Raw genomic sequence first — 27,448 nt, forward strand, 5'->3', positions numbered from 1 at the left:
TATATATATACATACACACATATGTATGCTTACACAGTATTAAAAGACACTCAACAATTAACGTCATTTACCTTCGTTCCCGCGTTTGAGTCGTGCTGTAAATCTCTTCCTTGTTTTCAGTTCACGTGATTACGTAGGAGGCGTGATGACGCAATACGTGACTCCGCCTCCTCCATTTGAGTATATGGACAAAAAACAGGTTCCAGTTATGACCATTACGTGTAGAATTTCGAAATGAAACCTGCCTAACTTTTGTAAGTAAGCTGTAAGGAATGAGCCTGCCAAATTTCAGCCTTCTACCTACACGGGAAGTTGGAGAATTAGTGATGAGTAAGTGAGTCAGTCAGTCAGTCAGTCAGGGCTTTGCCTTTTATTAGTATAGATTGTACAATAATTACGTGCACAAAGCACCCTCCACTCCACACTACTCATATAAATAAATAAACCAATCACAATACTCTCTCCTCCTCTCCCAGACACTTAGCCACCCTACTTCCCAGCTCAGCTCAGTGTCTGGGCTTTCCCAGAGTCCTTTTATACCCCCTGACCCGGAGGTGTTTCTGCCCAACAGTCCACAAGTCCTTATTACTTCCGGGTCAGGGTAAAAGTCCTTTTCTTCAACCTGGAAGTACGTCATTTCTTCTGTTCACGTGACCAGGACGTACTTCCAGGTTATAGGGCACATACGAGTTCACGAGCCTCCCTACAGCGACTCCCGGTGGTCCCCAAGGTATCCAGCATGTCTGTGTATAAAAACTACAAAGTCTATGAGGCCCTGCTGGACTTCGGGGCATGTCCATGCTGTTGGGAGAGCTCCTCCTGGCGGCTTGGGGGTGAGGGCCGGAATATGTAGCCGGCCATCCATCACACAGTATATACAAATAAATTTTGAGAAAGCAGTAAAGCTTTCAACATTAACAAACATCTGTTTTATTGTTTTTTATATCATTCTTATCGAGAAAATAATTTTTTTATTTTTCTATGATTGGATATTTATTCATGGATGGAGATGGTATACGAGAGTCCCAGTTGCAGAATGTATAATTGCAACTCTACTGTTATATTTAGCCTGTGGTATTATATGGCTGTATTTTCATTAGAATCGGTTTCATATTTGAATTATGTTTATAATGGTATGAGCAGACAATACTGAATTTTATTTTTTCATTAGTAAATCATTTGTATATGTTTAATTTGAAGAGCATTTGTTCTATGCAGTGTTTTGTTAAAGTGCAAGGCCACAGTGTTCTATTTATAAGCTTTGATCATTATCCTTTATTTATTAACCAAAAAAGTGTTTTTTAAGTTGTTCTTTGTAAAGAGTCCTTCCTTTATTTTTTATGTAAATTTTTGATGAGGAATTATCGCACCCTAATATAAATGTCATTTCTTTTCATACCTTGCTTAGAATAATATTTCTTTATATTTCATTTATGAGTTAATCACTTGTTCCCAAACCTGACAAATCCTAAGGGAAGAATCAGACAATAAAACAGTGAGTGCTCCATCTACTGGTACGTTAATGTATCACATAGCATTGATTTCTATATTTCTTCCTGGACATTCCCTGAGGTTGCTGATATTTTCTGCAGCAATTTCCTTTGACACAGTCCTCTTTGCTCATTTAATTCTTCTTCTTATGTATGGTAATTGCACATATATCCATTCTTCTACCTGAATTCAGTTATATTTCAGAATGCACCAAGAATTTTATCTCTAACAATCTTAGAATTGTTGATTAAGACATTGCAGGCTTTATTTCTTATTAGAATGTTAATTTACATAGTGGAATATGGTCTCATCTCATCTTAAAACCTACTTTACCCAAGTGCAACGAGGCAGCTGAAGCCTATCCTGACAGTACTGGATGCAGGGTAGGAAATAGCAATCATAGTGCCCACTCATGCAGACACCCACACTCCCAATTACACATTGACTAATTCTGAATCGTCAATTAACCTAACTTGCACATCTTTGGGAATGTGGGTGGAAGACCTGGGTACCTGAGGTAGAAAGTCATAAATCTAAATGGACAATGTTTAGGTGTTGGATTAGAATGCAAGATTCTGGATTCATGAAATACTAGGCGGACTGGTGGCTCTGAGGCTAGGGATCTGCACTGGTAATCGGAAGGTTGCCGGTTCGAATCCCGTAAATGCCAATAGGGACTTTGCTCTGTTGGGCCCTTCAGCAAGGTCCTTAACCTGCAATTGCTGAGCGCTTTGAGTAGTGAGAAAAGCGCTATATAAATGCAAAGAATTATTATTATTATTATTATTAGTGCTGCTCAATCTCATACTCCACCATTAACAACAAAAAATATCTTCCAAATGACAGACACCACATAAAATACGTTTTGCCATACATAATCAAAAGTTTGAAATATGTACAGCCCCAATAAGTGTGAAACACATGTTGTGTACTCTTTGTATTATTTGGCAAATACTGTATATACCTATGAGCTGCTTCTCACAATTGAGAGGACATGGCAGACTTTTGCCGACTGGCTGACCAACCTCAAGTGCTACCTGGTAGGTAACCACTTAATAATCAACAACAACAACATTTTATTTATATAGCACATTTTCATACAAACAATGTAGCTCAAAGTGCTTTACATGATGAAGAAAGGGAAAAAGACAAAATAAGTAAGAATTTAAATAAGGGAAGACTAATTAACATAGAATAAAAGTAAGGTGAGATGGCCAGGGAGGACAGAAAAAACAAAACAAAAAACTTCAGACAGCTGGAGAAAAAAAAAAATCTGCAGGGGTTCCAGGCCACGAGACCCCCTAGCCCCCTCTAGGCATTCTACCTAACATAAATCTGGTTGCGATTCAGACTTAATAAATAATAAATTAATATATATATATTAAAGGGCTGGGAATCTATTGAGAAATTAACTAATTAATCGCATAAATGTATAACTAATCATGATTAATCAATCACATCTAACATTAAAATATGTAATTACAAAATTAGTACATGAAATAGGAAGTAGATATACACTGAGTCACAAAATTAATATAGAATCAACAAAATGGAATTAAAAAGAATAATGGCACAGTTTAAACTTAAATAATTACCTTAGACCTGAACTTTTAATAAAATATTACTTGAGCAAGTATATCCTAAATTTGAATGCCTTCCTACAAGGCAAGTTGAAAAGATATCCATCCATCCATCCATTGTCTCCCGCTTATCCGAGGTCGGGTCGCGGGGGCAGCAGCTTGAGCAGAGATGCCCAGACTTCCCTCTCCCCGGCCACTTCTTCTAGCTCTTCCGGGAGAATCCCAAGGCGTTCCCAGGCCAGTCGAGAGACATAGTCCCTCCAGCGTGTCCTGGGTCTTCCCCGGGGCCTCCTCCCGGTTGGACGTGCCCGGAACACCTCACCAGGGAGACTCCTCTCGATGCGGAGGAGCAGCGGCTCTACTCTGAGCCCCTCCCGGATGACTGAGCTTCTCACCCTATCTTTAAGGGAAAGCCCAGACACCCTGCGGAGGAAACTCATTTCAGCCGCTTGTATTCGCGATCTCGTTCTTTCGGTCACTACCCATAGCTCATGACCATAGGTGAGGGTAGGAACATAGATCGACTGGTAAATTGAGAGCTTCGCCTTGCGGCTCAGCTCCTTTTTCACCACGACAGACCGATGCAACGCCCGCATTACTGTGGATGCCGCACCGATCCGCCTGTCGATCTCACGCTCCATTCTTCCCTCACTCGTGAACAAGACCCCGAGATACTTGAACTCCTCCACTTGGGGCAGGATCTCGCTACCAACCCTGAGAGGGCACTCCACCCTTTTCCGGTTGAGGACCATGGTCTCGGATTTGGAGGTGCTGATTCTCATCCCAGCCGCTTCACACTCGGCTGCGAACCGATCCAGAGAGAGCTGAAGATCACGGCCTGATGAAGCAAACAGGACAACATCATCTGCAAAAAGCAGTGACCCAATCCTGAGCCCACCAAACCGGACCCCCTCAACACCCTGGCTGCGCCTAGAAATTCTGTCCATAAAAGTTATGAACAGAATCGGTGACAAAGGGCAGCCCTGGCGGAGTCCAACTCTCACTGGAAACGGGTTCGACTTACTGCCGGCAATGCGGACCAAGCTCTGGCACTGATCGTACAGGGACTGAACAGCCCTTATCAGGGGGGCCGGTACCCCATACTCTCGGAATACCCCCCACAGGATTCCCCGAGGGACACGGTCGAATGCTGTTTCTAAGTCCACAAAACACATGTAGACTGGTTGGGCAAACTCCCATGCACCCTCCAGGACCCTGCTAAGGGTATAGAGCTGGTCCACTGTTCCGCGACCAGGACGAAAACCACACTGTTCCTCCTGAATCCGAGGCTCGACTATCCGACGGACCCTCCTCTCCAGGACCCCTGAATAGACTTTTCCAGGGAGGCTGAGGAGTGTGATCCCTCTGTAGTTGGAACACACCCTCCGATCCCCCTTCTTAAAGAGGGGGACCACCACCCCGGTCTGCCAATCCAGAGGCACTGTCCCTGATGTCCATGCGATGTTGCACAGGCGTGTCAGCCAAGACAGTCCTACAACATCCAGAGCCTTGAGGAACTCCGGGCGTATCTCATCCACCCCCGGGGCTCTGACACCAAGGAGTTTTTTGACCACCTCGGTGACCTCAGTCCCAGAGATGGGGGAGCCCACCTCTGAGTCCCCAGGCTCTGCTTCCTCATTGGAAGGCATGTTAATGGGATTGAGGAGGTCTTCGAAGTATTCCCCCCACCGACCCACAACGTCCCGAGTCGAGGTCAGCAGCGCACCATCCCCACCATATACAGTGTTGACACTGCACTGCTTCCCCTTCCTGAGACGCCGGATGGTGGACCAGAATCTCCTCGAAGCCGTCCGAAAGTCATTCTCCATGGCCTCCACAAACTCCTCGCACGCCCGAGTTTTTGCCTCAGCAACCACCAAAGCCGCATTCCGCTTGGCCTGCCGGTACCTATCAGCTGCCTCCGGGGTCCCACAGGACAAAAGGGTCCTGTAGGACTCCTTCTTCAGCTTGACGGCATCCTTCACCGCCGGTGTCCACCAGCGGGTTCGGGGATTGCCGCCACGACAGGCACCGACCACCTTACGGCCACAGCTCCGGTCAGCTGCCTCAACAATAGAGGCACGGAACATGGCCCATTCGGACTCAATGTCCCCCACCTCCCTCGGGATGTGGTCGAAGTTCTGCCGGAGGTGGGAGTTGAAACTACTTCTGACAGGGGGCTCTGCCAGACGTTCCCAGCAGACCCTCACAACACGTTTGGGCCTACCACGCCTGACCGGCATCCTCCCCCACCATCGAAGCCAACTCACCACCAGGTGGTGATCAGTTGACAGCTCCGCCCCTCTCTTCACCCGAGTGTCCAAGACATGTGGCCGCAAGTCCGACGACACGACCACAAAGTCGATCATCGAACTGAGGCCTAGGGTGTCCTGGTGCCAAGTGCACATATGAACACCCCTATGCTTGAACATGGTGTTCGTTATGGACAATCCGTGACGAGCACAGAAGTCCAATAACAAAACACCGCTCGGGTTCAGATCAGGGGGGCCATTCCTCCCAATCACGCCCTTCCAGGTCTCACTGTCATTGCCCACGTGAGCATTGAAGTCTCCCAGCAGAACGAGGGAGTCCCCAGAAGGTATGCCCTCTAGCACCCCCTCCAGGGACTCCAAAAAGGGTGGGTACTCCGAACTGCTGTTCGGTGCATACGCACAAACAACAGTTAGGACCCGTCCCCCCACCCGAAGGCGAAGGGAGGCTACCCTCTCGTCCACCCGGGTAAACCCCAATGTACAGGCTCCAAGTTGGGGGGCAATAAGTATACCCACACCTGCTCGCCGCCTCTCACCGGGGGCAACTCCAGATATTGAAAAGATATTCAATAATAAAATGAGGCCAAAGTATTAATTCTCAAATTGGCATATCATATGAGACACAGACCTGTCAAAGTAAAAAATAATCAAAACAACTGTTGACTTTGAATGCACGGATGAGGACTGGTTTAATTGAAAGAATGTGCATCTGTAAAATGGGCATACCTGTACATTAAAACTTGTGTTAAAACTCTGCAAATACTATCCTCAATTGTTCATTACCATCAACAACTTCATGAAAAACACTTTTGTAGAGTATAATTAACTGATGCACAGTGGAAATAACAGTATATTGCCCCTGGTTCCACACCTGAGAGAGACACATTGCTCAGGTGGCTGAGACCTGTCTAAAGAGGACAGGACTATCTGGAGAAGCCGACATATAAGCAGGTCTTAGATCAGCTTAGAGAGCACTTTAGCAGCCATGAGACATGTCAGGGTTCCATCTGCCTGGGTGCATGTTCACCAGTGACTCTCGTAGACCTGAGGGACATAGGGTATACGAGTTGCGTTTGACCCTGGGTCGTTGGAGTGAGGCAGAGAAAGGACTGCCTGTGTAAGCATGCAAAAGGACGAAGCAACTGGAAAATGCATCCAAAGTGCTTACTAAGTGCTGTGTCTGCGAAAGGCAATCTCCAAGTTGTTGTTTTTTTGCTGCCCCCTTGTCCTGCCCCTTTGGACAGTTTCGCACATTTAAAAGATTTAATGCCTTTGTGGTTTGTAGAATCATGGTGTGCCTTGGGATTTTTTGGGTTACAAAAAGTGTGTCACCAGAGAAAAAAGGTTGGACAACACTCTACTAACTACACCTTTGCTCGTGGCATGCTAAAAAAAGATCTCTGTAGCTGATATCTCGTTTGAAAAGTGATCTGTGCATTACTTGGATAGTTGCGTTCTTTACATAAATTAGAGAAGATTCTGCAAACTTGAATCATGGTGGGAATAATCATTACACTTCTGTTTCATAGAAATTTGTCATTATATTTCGGCAGTCAACACTAAGCTACCTAGCAGAGTGGTAAGTTAAATACAGATATGTGGCATATCGTTGTGAACCACATAAAATTTTAATTTAAAGGTTTAAAATTTCTTATTTCATAACTTTCAGAAATCTCTTCACAAGGGATTTCATTTTGTAACTACACCAACATCATCTGCATCTGCAAAATTGTCATGTTTATTGTTTTGTGCTGTTTTGGTTGAGGAAAAACTGAGCATAGCAAAGTATAGGGATATCCTTAATGAAAAAATATTCCAGACCTCAGACTTCTAACAGGATAGTGACCCCAAGTACAAACAAAGAAAACAGAGAAGTGGCTTAGAGTTAACTCTGTGAATATCCTTGAGTGGCTCAGCCAGAACTCAGACTTGAACCCAGATGCACATCTCTGGAAAGACCTGAGAATAGCTGCTCACTGATGGATCTCCATCTAACTCAACAGAGCTTGAGAGGATCTGCAGAGGAAAAATTGCAGAAAATTCCTAAATCCAGGTGTGCAAAGCTTACTGCGTCATACCCAAGAACACTCCAGGCTTGAATTTCACTTATTTGATATGTACAGTAATTTGTCTGCTAAAACTCATTTTGGGAGCATTTTCATGCCTTAGTTTAACTCTAGTAACAGACAGTATCAGCTTGGATATTTTATTGTGGTTTATGTTAGTAAACGTACTGGTAGAATACCGGTAAGTTCCAGCCTCAATTCATTCTAAAATGCTGTGTCACTGCTGACAGACATATTTATGTTTATGCCCCACAAATTACACTTCCAGGACAGAGAGCTGGTAGTAGGATGCTATGTTGCTTCAGGCATCATGAGACATTAGAGTTTAAAAATAGCAACTGTTACAGCCTTATGAAGTAAACACTGCGATAGTACAGACATTAAAGTTCAGAGTTCATAAAACTATATCATCATTTCCACATCTCTGCTTCCATTTTTGCTGTCTGTCTTGCTCTAGGGCACAATTTACTACACCAGATCATTTTACCATTGTTTTCTGTTTGCATGTGTGTTTTTAAAGCCACTGATTTCTATATACTTAAATGAATGTAATTAAACCATCTTGAGGCATTACATACACACTTTGTCATGTTAGTAATTTGTTGTATTAATGAGAATTAATTTCTGTAGAATCTTCTGAGAAGTTGGTATTAGGAGGTGTTGAAGATGCCTTGTAGCCAAGTATGCTGTCCATTGTTTCTTAACAGAAAGGAAATGTACTGCATTCTACTATATTATTTAAGAAATAGGTGCCTTCTAACATAATATGTGCTATTGTACAACATTATTTTGAGGTTAACTCACTTGAAAAATGTTCATGAGATCTTAATTGAAAGCTCGTCCAAATTTCTAATTAAGTGTAACCCTGCCATATCATGTATTCGCCTTCCATCCAGCGTTAGTTCCTGCTTTGGCTCAATACATCTGAGTAATCGAAAAAAGGGTTCAGAAAATAATTTGATGGATGCTTTTTCTAAAACTACCTTAATTCTCTTTATGTCTTTAAGTCCTGATTTAATGATGTACCTTCTGCATCTTTTTTAACCAAACAAACAAATAACCCAAATGCATTAAGGTTAATGGTGGGTCAAAACTGACCTAAAAGACATGTCATTGTAAACATTTTTCAGAAGGTACATAAATTATATATTTTTTACTATTCGGTTATTTGAAGAAGTGTAGGAAAAGTCACAAAGGTTCATCCTGAAGAGATGAAATTTAGGGTGTTTTTACAGATTTCAACCACAAAAATGGATGACATTTGACCTGAAAAGGTTGTAAGGTTTAAAGGTGCATCTCTTAAATTAATTGCACAAGTATCATTTGACCAGGATATTTTTATGCTTAAGCCAGTCCTTTATTTTATATAGTGACTTTCACAGTGAGCACAAACTCAGTTATTTATAAAGCAGTTAGAAATATTATAGTTGAGAGGTGTTTAACACTGTACAAAAACAATCCATATTACTAACCAAGAATGGTAAACCGGATATGGACGCAGGGACCTGCCCGTGGACGCAGGAGACATAGTGCGCAGGCGCCACACAAAGCCCCCCTCCCCAGAGCGAAACGGGAGAGACTACGAACCGTCTGACATGCCGCAAGCAGGATAAAGCAAGGTCAGAAATAAAAGACAGAGTAGGAAACGAAAGTAAAACGTCATAAAGAGGTTAAAGAATGGGGCCAAACACATGGAGAGCAGGTTACAGATGATGAAAACTGGAATGCAACAGCTTCAAAAAAACCTAGGCACGAAGCACATGCACAGCGAGATACAGAATATAAAGGCTGAAAAAACGACAGTTAAACGTCCACACCACACAGCGGAGGCAGACCCGGAAGGTGCAGGCGCCTACATTGCGCGTCGGAAGGTGCGGGAAAGTACGAAAGGCAAAGGCGCCTACACAGCATGGTAAAACCCGACATAATACGGAAGGCGCAGGCGTTGCCGCCATATTGTGAGTGGCACTACTGTGTAGTGAAGGCGCAGGTGTCACCGCCATATTGTGCGTGGCACTACTGCGGAGTGAAGTTAGGAATAATGTGCTGCTTGGGATCGTACAAAACGCTGATCGCGACCCACCGTCTGAAACTGCGGTTCAAACCGAACGAGCTCGAGTGACAGATATACGCCTACAACGCGCGTATCAAACCGCAGAAGCAGGGCAAGCACGGGTTCAAAACAACGCAAGCTCCTACAACGCGTGTCTGAAACTACGGCTGCCCAGCGGGCACGGGTTCAAAACGCCGGGGGTAGGCGAGCGAAGCGAGCAGGGGGCACGGCCCCCTTGTGTAAACAGAGACAGAGTGGAAATCCGTATGCCAGGAAGGAAAGAAAGTACAGATTAATGGCATCAATATAGTTTATTTTCAAGGTAAGAACTAATTTACACTTGCGGTCAATTATCCATCTTATTTTATATAATTCAAAGCCTGAATCTATTAGCCAGCATATATGTTAATAGTATTTGCTACTTGTCAGTCCTGTCATACTGGAAAGCATTTCTCATCGTCATGTTTTATTGTTTTGATGTTTTTTATATTATTTTAATTAGCTGTAACCTTAAATATCATTGATTATGGATATATAAAATTTGTAAAGCAAATTATGTAGTGCATGTTCTCCCCATGTCTGCGTGGGTTTCCTCCGGGCGCTCCGGTTTCCTCCCACAGCCCAAAGACATGCAGGTTAGGTGGATTGGCGATTCTAAATTGGCCCTGGTGTGTGGGTGTGTTTGTGTGTGTCCTGCGGTGGGTTGGCACCCTGCCCAGGATTGGTTCCTGCCTTGTGCCCTGTGTTGGCTGGGATTGGCTCCAGCAGACCCCTGTGACCCTGTGTTCGGATTCAGCGGGTTGGAAAATGGATGGATGGATGAAATTATGTAGTGTATCACTTATCCTGTGAAAGACCAAGGCCATGACCTGGTTGACTATTAATGTCTGAACCAAATCATCTTTTTTTCTATCCATAGTTAAACATGGTCCATTCCAAATCAGATAGTGTATTTTGTAAAAGGCTGGATTACTATTCAACTTTTCAAAACCTATCCAGAATATAGTCTAGAAGACCACTTCAGAGTGTCGAGATCAGGAATGTGGAACTATGAAATAGAAGATACGTACAGTTTGATGATGCAGTAAAATAAAGGAGCCTTTCTCCATGTTTCATAATTTTACATGCCATGCCCCCCATGTAGCACATATACAGTGGTGTGAAAAACTATTTGCCCCTTCCTGATTTCTTATTCTTTTGCATGTTTGTCACACAAAATGTTTCTGATCATCAAACACATTTAACCATTAGTCAAATATAACACAAGTAAACACAAAATGCAGTTTGTAAATGGTGGTTTTTATTATTTAGGGAGAAAAAAAAATCCAAACCTACATGGCCCTGTGTGAAAAAGTAATTGCCCCCTGAACCTAATAACTGGTTGGGCCACCCTTAGCAGCAATAACTGCAATCAAGCGTTTGCAATAACTTGCAATGAGTCTATTACAGCGCTCTGGAGGAATTTTGGCCCACTCATCTTTGCAAAATTGTTGTAATTCAGCTTTATTTGAGGGTTTTCTAGCATGAACCGCCTTTTTAAGGTCATGCCATAGCATCTCAATTGGATTCAGGTCAGGACTTTGACTAGGCCACTCCAAAGTCTTTATTTTGTTTTTCTTCAGCCATTCAGAGGTGGATTTGCTGGTGTGTTTTGGGTCATTGTCCTGTTGCAGCACCCAAGATCGCTTCAGCTTGAGTTGACGAACAGATGGCCGGACATTCTCCTTCAGGATTGTTTGGTAGACAGTAGAATTCATGGTTCCATTTATCACAGCAAGCCTTCTAGGTCCTGAAGCAGCAAAACAACCCCAGACCATCACACTACCACCACCATATTTTACTGTTGGTATGATGTTCTTTTTCTGAAATGCTGTGTTCCTTTTACGCCAGATGTAACGGGACATTTGCCTTCCAAAAAGTTCAACTTTTGTCTCATCAGTCCACAAGGTATTTTCCCAAAAGTCTTGGCAATCATTGAGATGTTTCTTAGCAAAATTGAGACGAGCCCTAATGTTCTTTTTGCTTAACAGTGGTTTGCGTCTTGGAAATCTGCCATGCAGGCCGTTTTTGCCCAGTCTCTTTCTTATGGTGGAGTCGTGAACACTGACCTTAATTGAGGCAAGTGAGGCCTGCAGTTCTTTAGACGTTGTCCTGGGGTCTTTTGTGACCTCTCGGATGAGTCGTCTCTGCGCTCTTGGGGTAATTTTGGTCGGCCGGCCACTCCTGGGAAGGTTCACCACTGTTCCATGTTTTTTCCATTTGTGGATAATGGCTCTCACTGTGGTTCGCTGGAGTCCCAAAGCTTTAGAAATGGCTTTATAACCTTTACCAGACTGATAGATCTCAATTACTTCTGTTCTCATTTGTTCCTGAATTTCTTTGGATCTTGGCATGATGTCTAGCTTTTGAGGTGCTTTTGGTCTACTTCTCTGTGTCAGGCAGCTCCTATTTAAGTGATTTCTTGATTGAAACAGGTGTGGCAGTAATCAGGCCTGGGGGTGGCTACGGAAATTGAACTCAGGTGTGATACACCACAGTTAGGTTATTTTTTAACAAGGGGGCAATTACTTTTTCACACAGGGCCATGTAGGTTTGGATTTTTTTTCTCCCTAAATAATAAACACCATCATTTAAAGACTGCATTTTGTGTTTACTTGTGTTATATTTGACTAATGGTTAAATGTGTTTGATGATCAGAAACATTTTGTGTGACAAACATGCAAAAGAATAAGAAATCAGGAAGGGGGCAAATAGTTTTTCACACCACTGTAAGAAACGTCTGCTAATTTAGTTTTTCTCTTCCCTCAAAGGAGCATGGCGGTCTGCTTCGTATTTTCCCAGAAGGTAAAGCACAGTTTGCTGACATTGAACCCAAGTTTGATAGATTGCTTCTGTTTTGGTCTGATCGTAGAAATCCCCATGAAGTTCAGCCAGCATATACTACAAGGTGAGTTCTTTTAATTTGTTGGCTGCTTTTTTTCCCATACCAGAAAGCTTGTAACAAGGACTCTCAGAACTGAAACAAGTTGTAAGGTTAACGTTTTTTTTTTTTGTTTGTTTTTTCCTTTTTTCTTCCTATAATATATATATATATATAAAATATGAGGTTAAGTCAATAATATTCCAGACTTTTGTGATCATTTTGTTTGAGTTGCCTGTACAGCTTTACCTCCGCCCATATCGAAACATGGTATGTCTGTCATCACGGTGGTAAGGTTTCAACTTTAATCAGTCAGTAGACATACAGTAGTTGCTCTGCTTTCCATTTGCACCAAAGAATGGGCTGAAGGTGAATAGCGGTTGAAATCCATAGAAGGCTTTCTGCATAATATGGAGACAGCATAACAAAGTGTTTGATGAGTTAAAAAATGCTCAGATAAGTGTTAAGAATGAAGAAGGAATGGGATGCCCATCCACATCCACTCCCAATGACAACATTGAGAAAGTCTTTACCATGATCCTGACAAACCAACAAGGATTTCATCCCTGATACATCATCTGCCAATTAAAAGCAGATCACTCCTCGCAGCTCATCTTTGGTGCAAATGGAGAGCAGAGTGACCATGTTTATTCCTAGAAAGCAAGAGAAATTGACTTATTTAGGTTGAAACTTTACCACTGTGACCACAGGCACACCATGTTTACATATGTGTGCGGGAAAAGTTCTACAACCAACCCAAACGAAATTATCACTAAAGTTCTGATAATTATTTACTTGCCTTCATTTGTTTATATTTTTAGTGCGTTCTTAAAGTATCTAGATATAGTCACACATTTGTATGTAGTAATATTTACAGTAAGTAATGTTAGCAGTCAACAGAGGAGGGAAAAAAACAACACAATTCTAATCTGAGCTACTTCATTTAGGTTTTGGGCAGCTTGTTATCCAGGCTCTTTCTGGTCATTCCAGTAATGGAACACAGCACTGACAAATCAAATAACTCTGATACTAATGTTATTTTCCCCAATGTTGTGCCTTGTTTATTGTACTGTCACATTCATTCTAAGGGATCAGGGTACATGACTATTAATACCAAAAGCTACTGCCGGACACCAAGAAATGAAAGAAAAATGATAAAAATATAGTAACCACAAATCACAGTGGTAAATGAAATTATTAAAAATGAAGGGCAATTTTAATATTGGAAATTAATCATTCCACAGTTTTGTGGGTTGCACAACTAAATTCCCTGCCTACTGTAGTAGATTTTATTTATATTATACATTTTAAGAGGTCTTTCAAGTTGTGTTTGCAAAGAGTATAGGAAAGGTTTTTATAGAGGAGTTAAAACAATTAGTTATTCTTATTCTGCTTCTTCTTAAGGCTGCTACCTGTTAGGGGTCGCCCTAGTTGATCATCTGTTTCCATATCTTCCTGTCTCCTCATCTTGCTCTGTCACAACCACCACCTGCACATCTTTTTTCACCACATCCATAAACCTCCTCTTGGGCCTTCCTCTATTCCTCTAGCCTGGCAGCTCCATCCCTAGCATCATTTCTCCAAATATATAAAGCATTTCCCCGTTGCACATGTTGAAACCAACGCAATCTCATCTCTGTGGCTTTGTCTTTGAATTGTCCAACTTGAGTTAACCCTCTAATGTACTCATTCCTTATTCTTTCTGTCCTCATCACACCCAATACAAATCTTAACATCTTTAATTCTGCCATCTCCAGCTCTGTCTCTTGTCTTGGTCTCACTACTGTCTTGTAGACCTTTCACTCTTGCTGGTAAACATCTGTCACAAATCACTCCTGACACTCTTCTCCACCTACTCCACCCTGCCTGCACTCTCTTCTTCCTCTCTTCCACACTCCCCGTTACTAGGTACTGTTGATCCCATGTATTTAAACTCATCTACCTTCGCCACCTCTGCTCCCTAAATCTTCACCATTCCTCTGACCTCCCTGTCATTCACACACATGTATTCTGCCTTGATCCTACTGACCTTCATTCCTGTCCTCTCTAGAGCACATCTCCACCTATCCAAGGTCTTGGCCTGCTTCCTACTTCTGTTACATATCACAATGTCATCCTCAAATATCATAGCTCACAGAAACTCCTGTCTAATATCCTCTGTCAACCTGTCCATCACCATTGCAAATAAGAAAGGGCCAAGAGTCAATCCCTGTTATAATCCTACCTCCACTTTAAGCACATCCATCACTCCTGCCATATACCTCACCACTTTCACACTTCCCTCATACATATCCTGTACCACTCTTATATACTTCTCTGCCACTCCCGACTTCCTCATACAATACCACAATAAACACAATGTAACTCCTTCTGGCCTTCTTTATACTTCTGCATCAACATCCTCAGAGCAAACATTGTATCTGTAGTCGTCTTTCCCGGCATGAAACCATACTGTAGCTCACTAATCATCCACCTCCCTTCTTAACCTAGATTCTACTACTCTTTCCCATAACTAATAATGTGGCTGGTCAATTTTATCCCTCTGCTGTTACTACAGTTCTGCACATCACCCTTATTCTTAAAAATAGCTACCAGTACACTTCTTCTTCAGTCCTCGGGCATCCTCTCACTTTCAAAGATTGCTTTAAGCAATCTGGTTTAAAACTCCGCTACCATCCCTCCTAAATACCTCTGTTTTTCCATGGGTATGTCATTTGGACCAACAGCCTTCCCATTCTTAATACTCTTCATATCTGTCCTTATTTCCTCCTTGCTAATCCATTGCACTTCCTGGTTCACTATCTCCATATCATCCAACTCTCTCTGTCTGTCATTCTCTTCATCTGCCTCTCAAAGTACTCTTTCCATTTGCTCAACACTGTCCTCGTTTATGAGTACCATTCCGTCATTATGCTTTATTACCCTAACCTGCTGTTCATCTTTCCCAGCTCAGTCCCTCTGTCTAGCCAATCGGTACAGGTCCTTTTCTCCCTCCTCATTGTCCAACCTCTCATACCACTCGTTATATACCTTATCTTTAGCATTCACTACATCTCTCATCTCCTTGTACTCCTGTCTTTCTCAATCTCTCTGAGTATTCCGCTTCTTTGCCAACCCCTTCCTCTGTATACTTCCCCCATTCCACCACCAGGTTTCTTTGTCCTCCTTCCTCTGTCTAGATGTCACACCAGGCACCCTTCTAGCTATCTGCCTTACTACTTCTGCTGTAGTTACCCAGCTATCTGATAACCTTGAACTCCACCTTACAGTCTTTCTTTTTCAACTTCCACCATATGACCCTTGGCTCTGCCCTTACTTTCCTCCTCCCCTTGATCTCCAACATCATCCTTCACACCACCATCCTATGCTGCCTAACTATGCTTTACCCTTCTACCACTTTGCAGGCTGTAATTTTCTTCAGATTGACGCTCCTTCATAGGATATAATTAACCTATGTGCATCTTCCTCCACTCTTGTACATCACCCTATGTTCCTCCCTCTTCTTAAAATACGTATTCACCACAGCCATGTCCATCCTTTTCACAAAATCCACTCCATCTGACCTTCTTCATTCATCTCCTTGACACCATGCCAATCCATCACCTCCTCATTCCCTTTCTTCCCTTCAACAACATATCCATTAAAATCCGCTCCAATAACCACTGTCACTCTCCCTTGGGTATGGTTACTCCACTTCATCCATCTCACTCCAGAAATCTTCCTTCTCCTCCATCATACACCTAACTTGTGGAGCATGTGCATTAATAACATCCTCATATCTTCAGTTTCCAGGTTTATAATCAACACCTAGTCTGACACTCTTCTCACCTCCAAAACAATCTTGGCATACTGTTCCTTCAGGATGACACCTACCATATTTCTTCTCCCATCCATACAATGGTAGAACAATTTGAACCTGCCTCCAATACACATGGCCTTACTCCCCTTCCATCTAGTCTCTTGCACTCACAACATATCAACCTTCCTTCTCTCCATCATATCGGCTAACTGTCTCCCTTTACCGTTATGCTGACAACATGCAAACTTCTTACCCTCACTTCCACTCTCCTAACCTTCCTCCTCTTCTCCTGCTTCTGGATATGCCTCCCCCTCTTCTTCTCCTTCAGCCAACAGTTGCCCAATTTCCACCAGCACCCTTTTGGCTAACAGTACTTGTGGTGGCCATTGCTAAATTGAGCCTCGACCAATCCTATACGGAAATCTTTATTATTCTCCACATATTGATCTGGCAAAATTTTACACTGAATGCTCTTCCTAACATAACCCTCCCCATTTTTCAGGCATGGGACCGGCACGAAGAAACACACTGGTATGTGCATCCCACACAGCTGGGTTGGAGTTAAACCAATTATAAATAGCACAATTATAAATGTCAAAAGTAGGACTTTAAGAATGGCTCTAAGCCTAACTCTAAGCCATTGTAGGTATTTAGGAAATTGCTTGCTCAGAGTGGCAGAGTGAGGCAATGAAGGGGACCAAACTGAAAAAGTTGTGTTTAACTGGCCAACATTTTAGCAAATAGGAAACATTTCTCACTGTTAGTTTAGGTTGTGCATTCTGCTATAGTTTTCTTAACATGGTATGCTTTAAAAGGTGTGCATTATGTGTGTGAAAAGTATTGGAAACGTAGTCTAGAGATGCCATAGTCCAGTAAAGCTAGGACTGAAAAACCTCTTTGTATTCCAATATTTTGTACCTGATTTATACTTGTTTTGAATGTTTCTTTCAGATATGCAATAACTGTATGGTATTTTGATGCAGATGAAAGAGCAAAAGCTAAAGAAAAATACTTAACAGGTATGGCATACACAGGGAATCTGATATAATTTGGTTTACTATCTTTTTTGGCTAGTGTATTCTACATTGACGTTACCCCATGAACCTTCTACCACAGTATACAGAGCCATTACCTTCTTTATTTGTTTCATTGTTCTTACAGAAAATACATATTTTGAAGGATGCAATTCTGGATCTCTTTCATTAATTTATTTGGTAAATCTTTTATTCCAGCCTTGAGGAGCACAAGTCTGACCTGGCAGGATCTGACTGAAAATGGGACACAAAATAATTGTTCTCTTCTTTTCTTTTAAATACTTGGTTCCATTGTATATGTTTTATTACAATAAATCTGATGGAGCATGCATATGAATAGCTTAGTTCACTGTGATAGACACTGAACAAATATGGAAGAGCTTTACTTTATAAAGGCTAGGATATTGTGCATAACATAGCTGTAAACTACATACTTTACACCAAATAAAATAGCATAGTCTATCCTTCATCCTATATTTTGTAAGGATAGAAAGTTACAAAAATATCTGCATAGGTTAAGATTCTTATCATTAAATATGAACTTCTTATATAGAAATACATTTAATGAAAGTTATATGATCTCATCATATTTCTGGTAAATGTACTGGCTTGTGAAGTCTTGTTTACATTTCTCTTACACGCTCACAGATCTGTACACATTTCTACCGAATGAATCAGAATTGACTGAAGTGGAAAGAAATCCAGGTACCTAGTAAAATCTTACACAGACACAGGGACAGAAACATGGAGAGATGAAAACTAAGATGTGGCTTGTGTCCAGGACTCAAGCTATACTTCCCACCATGCTACTGCACTTTCAGTTTTTAACAAGCTACTTTGATTTTAGCATTCATTGTAGACATAAGACTTGTGATTAAGGAGATTATTTGTGCCAAGCTTATTGGAACTACAGTATGATCTGTTTTAACCTGGGCCTCCCTCTGATTTCCTGACATGACAAACCTAGGAGATCATCAGTGACCAATAAAGGTGGCCCTACTTGCCTTCTCTTTTATCTTCTTTGTCTCATTACGTTTCAGCTGACCACTTCTGAACATCAGGAATGGAAAGAAAACAATTAAAAGTTTGCACTTTTAAGCTACGTCCTATTTCTTTCATTAGGCAATAAAATAAGCACACTTATTACAAATTAGTATGAGAGTGACTATAATACAAGTATATATTTTAAGTTTTTTTAGTTTATAATATAACATTGTAAAAGCTGTGTAGTATTATTTATCATGTAACAAACTCCTTTATTCAAGTTGACTTACAAAGCAAGTTATAATACATACAAGGGCAATTAGAAAGTGCAACCATCACAACCAACAGAGAACAAGATAAAAAAATGAGCAAGAGGGAGTAGTACCACTACTGTATAATTTTACATGCATTTAGATTAAGATGAAACACAGTGCCATAAATTCTTTGTCAGGCAACAGCAGCTATCCTGTAGAAAAGAAGGTAATCAGTTCCAAAATACCGAATTAAAAGGTGTGTTTTCAAAAGATGCTTAAGCATGAGTAAAATGGGTACAGTTTCAATAGTGAAAGGGAGATCATTCAATTGTTTTTTTTTTTTTGCAAGAATGGAGAGCTTTGTTCAGTCTGGTCATGTCTGGCAAGAAGAGGGATAGTCATAACAGGCAGAAGCAGAATGCAGACTTCTTGAAGGGTATATGTAGACCGAAGACAAGATATTAAAGAGCAGAGCCATTCAGAGAACTGTAAGTCAAGACAAGAGTTTTGAACAATGAAGAAAATGAATCCGAGCAGTAGTAGGAGTAAAGTTCACCAGTTGAGCAAAGGCATTCTGGAAATGATGAAGAAGTCAGGTAGCAGTCGAAGGAAGCCCCGCCAGCATAGAGCTGCAGTACTCCATTAGAGAGTGAACCAGTCCCTGAGCAAAGAGTTGCATGGCATAGTTAGTGAGGAAGGGTCAAATTTTCTCAACAGAATTGGGATGTTGAAGAAATATATTCAATAAATGATAGTTAGTAGTCCAGAATCACACCAAGATTTCTGACTGATTGTGAAAATATGCCTCTTAAAGATGTCACATCTGTGGAAGGAGAACCAGTCTCCAATTACCATCATATTATATGTCAAGCCTTACTTCTGAACTTGCCAAATCCTGTTGTCAATGTTCTGATTTTTTTCGGAAGCTCTTAAAGGATTATTGAAGGGACAGATTATCATACAATTTACATAAGAAGAAGATATGGACTAGAACAAAAGCAGAATCAACTGTTTTCCTCTAAACTTGATGAAGAATTCTCTCCATAAGAGCTCTTTGAGAAGACTAGTGTTCTAAGCAGAAATCAACCTCATTAGCACAAGTGAACCTGAGCAATTGTGAAATATATCAAGACAGTTGTACTAACGGCATGAAGAAAAGGATAATATGATATCCAGGAAAGAAATCTGGGTCACCATTGAAGAAATCATCAGTAACATATTCAGGGTTTTTTTTAAATGTTGTACCCTTTAGAATGTAACGAACACAAGTGTTGCAGAAATAATTTCATTAGCAACAAACAGTCCAGTGTCAGACATCATGCATAAAATAGCTGGATAAACCATTAACAGTCTTTAAAATTCCGAACAGGTATCCATCAAAATTTTATTTTAAAAAAAAAAAAAAACATGTTTTATGATAAATGCTAACATTTACACTGTGTCAGGCATCTGTAGCAGTCTTTCTTAAGAGCAATAAAAATTCTTTAAGTAGTGAATCACTTCATCTATCCTCATTTTCTTGTCTACAGAAATCTGAAATCAGTTTATTTTTTTAGGGGTGTTCTTAATTTTTTTTTTTTTTTACCATACCTTGTACACAAGTGCAAGTAATTTTTCACTCTGCCATTATTTCACATTAGTAAAACAGTTAATAATAAAGAATATGTTTAAATTTTCTGGTTAAATGCAAATGAGTTTTGTTACCTTTCTCTTATGTACATTGCACAATAATCTTCTCCTTCTTTCGACTGCTCCCGTTAGGGGTTGCCACAGCAGATCATCTTTTTCCATATCTTCCTGTCCTCTGCATTTTGCTCTGTTACACCCATCACCTGCATGTCCTCTCTCACCACATCCGTAAACCTTCTCTTAGGCCTTCCTCTTTTCCAGTTGCCTGGCAACTTTATCCTTAGCATACATTTTCTAATGTACCCAGCATCTTTCCACTGTACATGTCCAAACCAATGCAATTTCACCTCTCTTATTTTGTCTCCAAACCGTCCAACCTGAGCTGACCCTCTAATGTACTCATTTCTAATCCTGTCCATCATTGTCAGACCCAATGCAAATCTTAACATCTTTAACTTTGCCACCTCCATCTATGTCTCCTGTTTTTTGGTTTGTGCCACTGTCACCAACCCATATAACATATCTGGTCTAACCTGTAGGGCTTCCCTTTCACTCTTCCTGTTCACCGCCTGTCACAAATTACTGGAGACACTCTTCTCCACCCATTCCACCCTGCTTGCACTCTTTTTCACCTCTCTTCCATAATCCCTGTTACTCTGTACTTAAACTCATTCACCTTCACCAACTCTACTCTTTGCATCCTCACCATTCCACTGACCTCTCTTACTCAAACACATGTATTCTGTCTTATTCTTACTAACCTTCATTCCTCTCCTCTCTAGAGCATCTCTGTACCTCTCCAGGGTTTCCTCAACCTGCTTACTACTCTCGCTACAAATCACAATGTCATCAGCAAGCATCATAGTCCATGGGGACTCCTGTCTACTCTCCTGTCATCCTGTCCATCACCATTACAAATAAGAAAGGGCTCAGAGCAAATCCCTGATTTAATCCCACCTCTACCTTGAATGCATCCGTCACTCCTACCTGTATATATCCTGTTACTTCTCTGCCACTCTCGACTTTCTCATACAATATCACAACTCCTCTCAAGGCATCCTGTCTAATGCTTTCTCCAAGTCCACAAAGACGCAATGCAACCCCTTCTGGCCTTCTCTATACTTCTCCATCAAACACTATCAGAGCAAACATTGCATTTGTGGTGCTCCTTTCCTGGCATGAAACCATACTGCTGCTCACTAATCATCACCTCCCTTCTTAACCTAGCTTCTACTACTCTTTCCCATAACTTCATGCTGTGGCTCATCGATTTTACTACAGCTCTGCACATCCCCCTTATTCTTAAAAATCGGTACCAGTATACTTCTCCACTCCTCTGGCATCCTCTCACTTTCCAAGATTCCAGTAAACAATCTGGTTAAAAACTCCACTGCCTCCTCTTCTAAACACCTCCATGCTTCCACAGGTATGTCATCTGGAGCTACGGGCTTTTCATTCTTCATCCTCTTCATAGCTGTCCTTACTTCTTCCTTGCTAATCCATTGCACTTCCTGATTCACTAGTGCCACATCATCCAATTTTCTCTCTTTCTCTCTCTCTCTCTCATTCTCATCATTCATCAGCCTTTATCCTTTATCACCATAACCTGCTGCATATCTGTCCCAGCTCGGTCCCTCTGTGTAGTCAATCGGTTTAAGTCCTTTTCTCCCTCCTTAGTGTCCAACCTCTCATACAACTCCTCATATGCTTTTTCTTTAGCCTTCACCACCTCTCTCTTCACCTTGCGCCTTATCTCCTTGTACTCTTGTCTACATTCTGCATCTCTCTGACTATCCCACTTCTTCTTTACCATCCTCCTCCTCTGTACACTCTACTGTACTTCCCTATTCCACCACCAGGTTTCCTTTTCCTCCTTCCTCTGTCCAGATGTTACACCAAGCACCCTTCTTGCTGTCACCCTTACTACATCTGCTGTAGTTTCCCAGTTGTCCGGTAACTCATTACTACCACCCAGTGCCTGTCTCACCTTCTCCCTAAACTCAACCTTACAGTCTTCCGGTCTTCCTTCCTTCCTCTTCTTGATATCCAACGTCATCCTACAGACCACCATCCTATGCTGCCTAACTACACTTTCCCCTGCCACCACTTTGCAGTCTTCAATCTCCTTCAGATTGACTCTTCTGCATAGGATATAATCTACCTGTGTGCATCTTCCTCTACTCTTGTACATAACCCTATGTTCATTCGTCTTCTTGAAATACATATTCACCACAGCCATGTCCATCCTTTTGGCAAAATCCACTATCATCTGACCTTCTTCATTCCTCTCCTTGACACCATACCTACCCATCACCTCCTCATCTCCTCTGTTCCCTTCACCAACATGTCCATTGAAATCCGCTCCAATCACCACTTTCTGTCCCTTGGGTTCACTGTTCATCACTTCATCCAACTCACTTCAAAAATCTTCTTTCTCCTCCATTGCACACCCAATTTGCGGGGCATATGCACTACCAACATTCATCATCACACTTCCAATTTCCAGCTCCATAATCATTACTCTGTCTGACACTCTTTTCACCTCCAAAACACTCTTGACATACTGTTCCTTCAGAATAACCCCTACCACATTTCTCCTCACATCCACACCATGATAGAACAATTTGAATCCACCTCCAATCCACCTGGCATTACTCCCCTTCCATTTAGTGTCTTGCACGCACAATATATCAACCTTTCTTCTCTCCATCTTATCTGCTAACTCTCTCCCCTTACCAGTCATACTGCCAACATTCAAAGTTCCACTCTCTTTACCTTCCTCCTCTCCTCCTGCCTCCGGACACATCTCCCCGCTCTTCTTCTCCTTCTTCGGCCAGCAGTAGCCCAATTTCTGCTAGCACCCTGTTGGCGGTCGTTGTTTAACCCGGGGCTCGGCCGATCCGGTATGGAAATTTGTATTGTTGTCCGCATATTGATTTGGGAGAATTTTACACTGGATGCCCTTCCTGATGTAACCCTCCCCATTTATCCGGGCTTGGGACTGGCACGAAGAAACACACTGGTTTGTGCATCCCCTGTGGCTGGGTTATTTTAACGCAGTAAATATAAGTTAAAATTCTTATTGGTTATCAATGTGAATTTTAATATGTAAATCAAATAACTTTGTTTTACATAGGTGATTGATCATCATATAAATTACTTAAACAGATAACATTTTAATAGTGTACAGTACTGAGCCTTTTTTAGATTTGTTAATTACTTAGTGTTTAGTGTGATTTTTCTTACAACATTCTAACCTTTTGATCTTTCAGCTTCTGGAGAAAAGGGTGTAAAGGTGGAGCTCAACAAGCCTCCAGATATGAATCTGAAAGAAGTCTGATGACTGGCACTTCATCTTTCTTTCCAATGTCTGGAGAAACACAAACATAAACAGAAAATTTGTGGAAGTAAGCAACATCCAGTTGTGTGCACACAGGGGGAAATGCACTGTTCATTTCAGTGTGGCAGAGCCATTGACCTTGAATGTTACCGTATATGTGAAGAAAGCTAATCTAAGAGCCATTTTGATTTTTTTTTTCTTTTTAATCTTTTACATTTTCCAAAAACTACCATTACCAAAATATGTTGTTTTTAGTGGTGTTTACTATTCAGTTTCCTTCTTTCATCTACTTTATACAAAGGTACAACATACTGTAAACTGTTTTTTGTTTTGCAAATGATTTTTTGTTTTTAGATTACTGTCTTGTCAGCACTTTTGCAGTACATGATTATGCAAGTTGTGGGGCAGTAAATCAGTAATTCACTAACAAAAGCTAATCCCTTTCCCTCATCTCCCACCCAGATGAGGCACTTCATTGTTCAGTGCTTTTCTATTTTCAACTAGCTGAAATACCCAGTGTTCCCCAGGAGGAAAATAAAGTGTTTTTTTTTTTTTTTAATTGTTTGAGAAAAATATAATTAAAAAAAAAACCATAACTTTAAAAATAAAAATAAATTAACAATGAAGACTCACTAATGTGCTTGTCTTGCGGTCTTGTATGTATCTTATCATCCAGTTGACGCTTGGAACCGGCCAACTCTATTTAATTTCAAAAGCAACTTGCGCACAGTGCGATGGTGCGCAAACATAAAGAATGCTGGCAGTCACCTCCAGTTCGCCCTCTGGTGGCCGTTCCGAGTGTCAACTGGATGATAACAAGCATACAAGATCACACCCCCTCCCACCCCCCAACCTACCCAGAAAGGGGGGGGGGGGGGTGGGTTTAGGTTAGGGTTATTGGAGATTTTTTAACCACAAGGGTATTTTTAGTCGACCAATGAGAAATGTGTACTAACTTTCATGAAAATCGCTCCAGCCGTTCGGAAGTGATGCTGGAGCATATATACATACACACATTGACTTATTTATATTTATATATATATATATATAAAATATAGATATATATATTATATATAATATAGATATATAGATGAATGGGCTGAAACTGATTATTTTTAAGTAGTGTATTCATTCATTTGAAATAGCCCATCCATTTTGATGATTTGCCTATTCAGTAGGGTGTTCAAATCACCTTCCTGTCTTTGCCATATATGAAACAGACCTCAGTTCTGAGTGTAATATCACAACAAGGTTACCTGTAGCAGTTAAAAAAAGGAAAAATTACATTTATTTTAAGAGCAGATTTTTTTTATCTTATATTCTTACTAGGCTTTTTTAATGTAACCTTGTGGTTTTATTGTTAAGAGATTTTATCCGCCTGATTTCATGGAGAGAACAAGTAAAAAAAACAAATAAATCTTCACTTTTCCAAAAACTAATCTCGCCTTGACGTTAAAGTAGGATTTGAGATTTTGTACAGTTTTTTTTTTTTCGTTCTGTGCTATTTTCTTGGAACAGTAATGGGTCCTGCCATGGTTTTGGGAGTGGCATATAAGAATGGCGACACTTTCTGCAAATTGTAAGGTGAACATAAATAAATAGTTTTGTCTATATTATTTTAAAGTGATCACAGTTTTGTTTGGGTGTTGAACCAAAAATGTATATGATGGGAGCAAGCATTTGGTTCTATACAAGCTCAGGCATTCACCAGGTTACTTTTGTAACTCGTCTTTGCAGTAGCAGTCCTCTTTCTGTAGAGGTTCTGTTGCCTCTGTGTGCGTAGCCTGTGTTGCTGACTTTTCCCCATTACGTTTTGCACAGCTTCTGGCTTTCTAAAAGACAACTATAACCAGTTCAACATATAAGAATGTAATGAGCTATGGTCACTCCTTTCATTGCAATTTAGCCACTTTAACAAGGCTATCGACTTTGTTTACATTTATTTATTTACCCGACTCTTCTCCAAACTGACATAGTCTTTGGAATACATGTTTCAGTTTTTCAACATTGTAAGTGTCACTTGGCTAAGTGACTTGCTTGTGATGACCTCAACAGTCATTGATGAATATTGATGACTTCAATGCCATTAAAGTGCAGGGACACTGCAGTAAGTACTGTTACTTTCACAATTTGGATTTCAAGGGCTAGGCACAATATGTTGAGAAGTGAACTGGAACTCTGCTGCCCCAACACCTTAGTTATATGCCAGTGCTCATTGTAGTGTTTTGTTTTTTAACTTTATAATGGGCATCAGTGTCTTTCTTTAAATGCTCTAAACAAACACTGCCCTAAGTTTGCTAGGTGAGATCTTATCAGTATATTATTTGCCCGTAGTATTATTTTCAGTGTGTCTACATGTATAATAAATCTGTATTAATATGTTATGTGCAAGAAAGACAGAAATTCCCACTACCAGTTACAAGCAGAGAAGTATGTCTGCAGAGACTGCCGCATTGCTAATTGAGATGTAGGTGTAAGTTTTTTTTTTTTGTTTTGTTTTTTTTTTTTGTTTTTTTTTTTTATAATTGTCTTGTGTTGGAGTCAACTATTATAGGACTTGTATAAAAATACAGATTGATTGGTTTATAATTTACAGTTCTGTCGATTTGACCCAGCATTGTGTTGAACTATGGTTGCAAAACTCAAAGGCAATTTTTTGCCACTTGTCAGACAGCATTTATTTAAAGAATAGTATGTTCGCTCCATAAGTGCACCAGCACCAAATGCTAACCATTGCTTCAGTTAGTTAGCATATTAAGAAATATTTAGCCTGTGTTAAATATATATTTTTAAAGTTATTTAATGTGGTAATATTGGAAATTTCAATACAACAGCTCAATTACCAGTCTGTTCTGAAATATACCAAAGAATACTGAAAATTACTATTGTAGATCAAAGTGTCTTTTTAAATTTTTAATTCTTTAATTCTCCACGGCATTTGACTGATTGGTGACATAAAAACAAAAGCGTGTAACCTGCAAAGCCAAAGCAATGCAATATTACTGGTCCAGACATGTTTAGGATCCAAATCTTATGAGAAAGATACATTTTCTTGTCATGATTTTGTTCCTTTTTAACAATTTTACAGTATGTATTTCTCTAACACTAATGGCATTGTAAATTGTCCTTTTCCTGGTGTCCTTACCATCCAAGGTTTGAAAATGGTAAAGTAATGAAAATGAGAGTAGGGATTAAGAATTTTCTACAATCATGAATATCATGTGGTAGGCTTTCTTCTTCTTCTGCTTCTGTCTCTCCTGCTGTGCATTAAGTTCTTACATTTTGAAAGAACTTTCTCTTGTCTTAAAGTATGAACTGTGAAGCGCAGCAACCACATCAAGATTCTGAAGGTGTAAGTCTGCATTGTTGTGTATGTGGAAAGCAGATGGATAATTTCAATCTCCACTGCCACTTAACATTGGTCAGGATTAGCATATTGGTAAATGAGATACAAAATGCAGTGTTAATCAATAAAAAAAATATTGATCTGTTTGCTTGGAAAAAATAATAAATCAATGATTTTCATTAATCCCATGACTTGTTGGTTTTTCTTATTAGGAGTTACTATAAAATATTTATCCTCTCTGTGCTGCAATGATGTAACCTTTATTCAACTCCCAGAATGCAGAGACCTAGGACAATACTGAATCGAGCTACAAAGTATTTTAAGCATCTTCAGATTCTTAAGTTTTGGATTTTTTTACCTTTTATTATTTTACACAAATTGAATCTTCATGTATTCAATTGGACTTGAACAGACAAAAAATAATATCAAAGTCAACATGAAAACAGCAGTTGACAGAATGTTGTAATTCATTAAAATAAAAATCAGGAAGTAACAAAATTCATAAGCATTCACTTTCACAGAGTCACTGTTTAGCTGTAAACATTTAACAGAATTTTTTACTACCAGCTTCTGTAAGCTTTCCAAAATTTCTCAGGCTTAGTTACATGGAGATCGTGAGACAACTCTGATCACACACGCATGCGCACACACACTCAGTTGGATGGCTGCCTGCTTTTTG

At 40.6% G+C, this 27,448-nt stretch overlaps 1 protein-coding gene across 1 annotated transcript in view; it reads left to right on the forward strand.

Annotated features, from left to right (window-relative positions):
- egln1a (egl-9 family hypoxia-inducible factor 1a) overlaps nucleotides 1-26,952 on the forward strand; it is a 119,638-nt gene extending 92,686 nt beyond the window's left edge. The window contains exons 3-5 of the mRNA XM_028820596.2: nucleotides 12,274-12,410; nucleotides 17,134-17,201; nucleotides 23,356-26,952. Of these exons, the coding sequence (XP_028676429.1) occupies nucleotides 12,274-12,410; nucleotides 17,134-17,201; nucleotides 23,356-23,423 (273 nt within the window). The 3' untranslated portion in view covers nucleotides 23,424-26,952. The remainder of the gene's footprint in view (nucleotides 1-12,273; nucleotides 12,411-17,133; nucleotides 17,202-23,355) is intronic.
- Nucleotides 26,953-27,448: the final 496 nt, after the last annotated feature.

This window comes from Erpetoichthys calabaricus, chromosome 15, assembly GCF_900747795.2.
Source record: "Erpetoichthys calabaricus chromosome 15, fErpCal1.3, whole genome shotgun sequence".
Taxonomy (NCBI): Eukaryota; Metazoa; Chordata; class Cladistia; order Polypteriformes; family Polypteridae; genus Erpetoichthys; species Erpetoichthys calabaricus.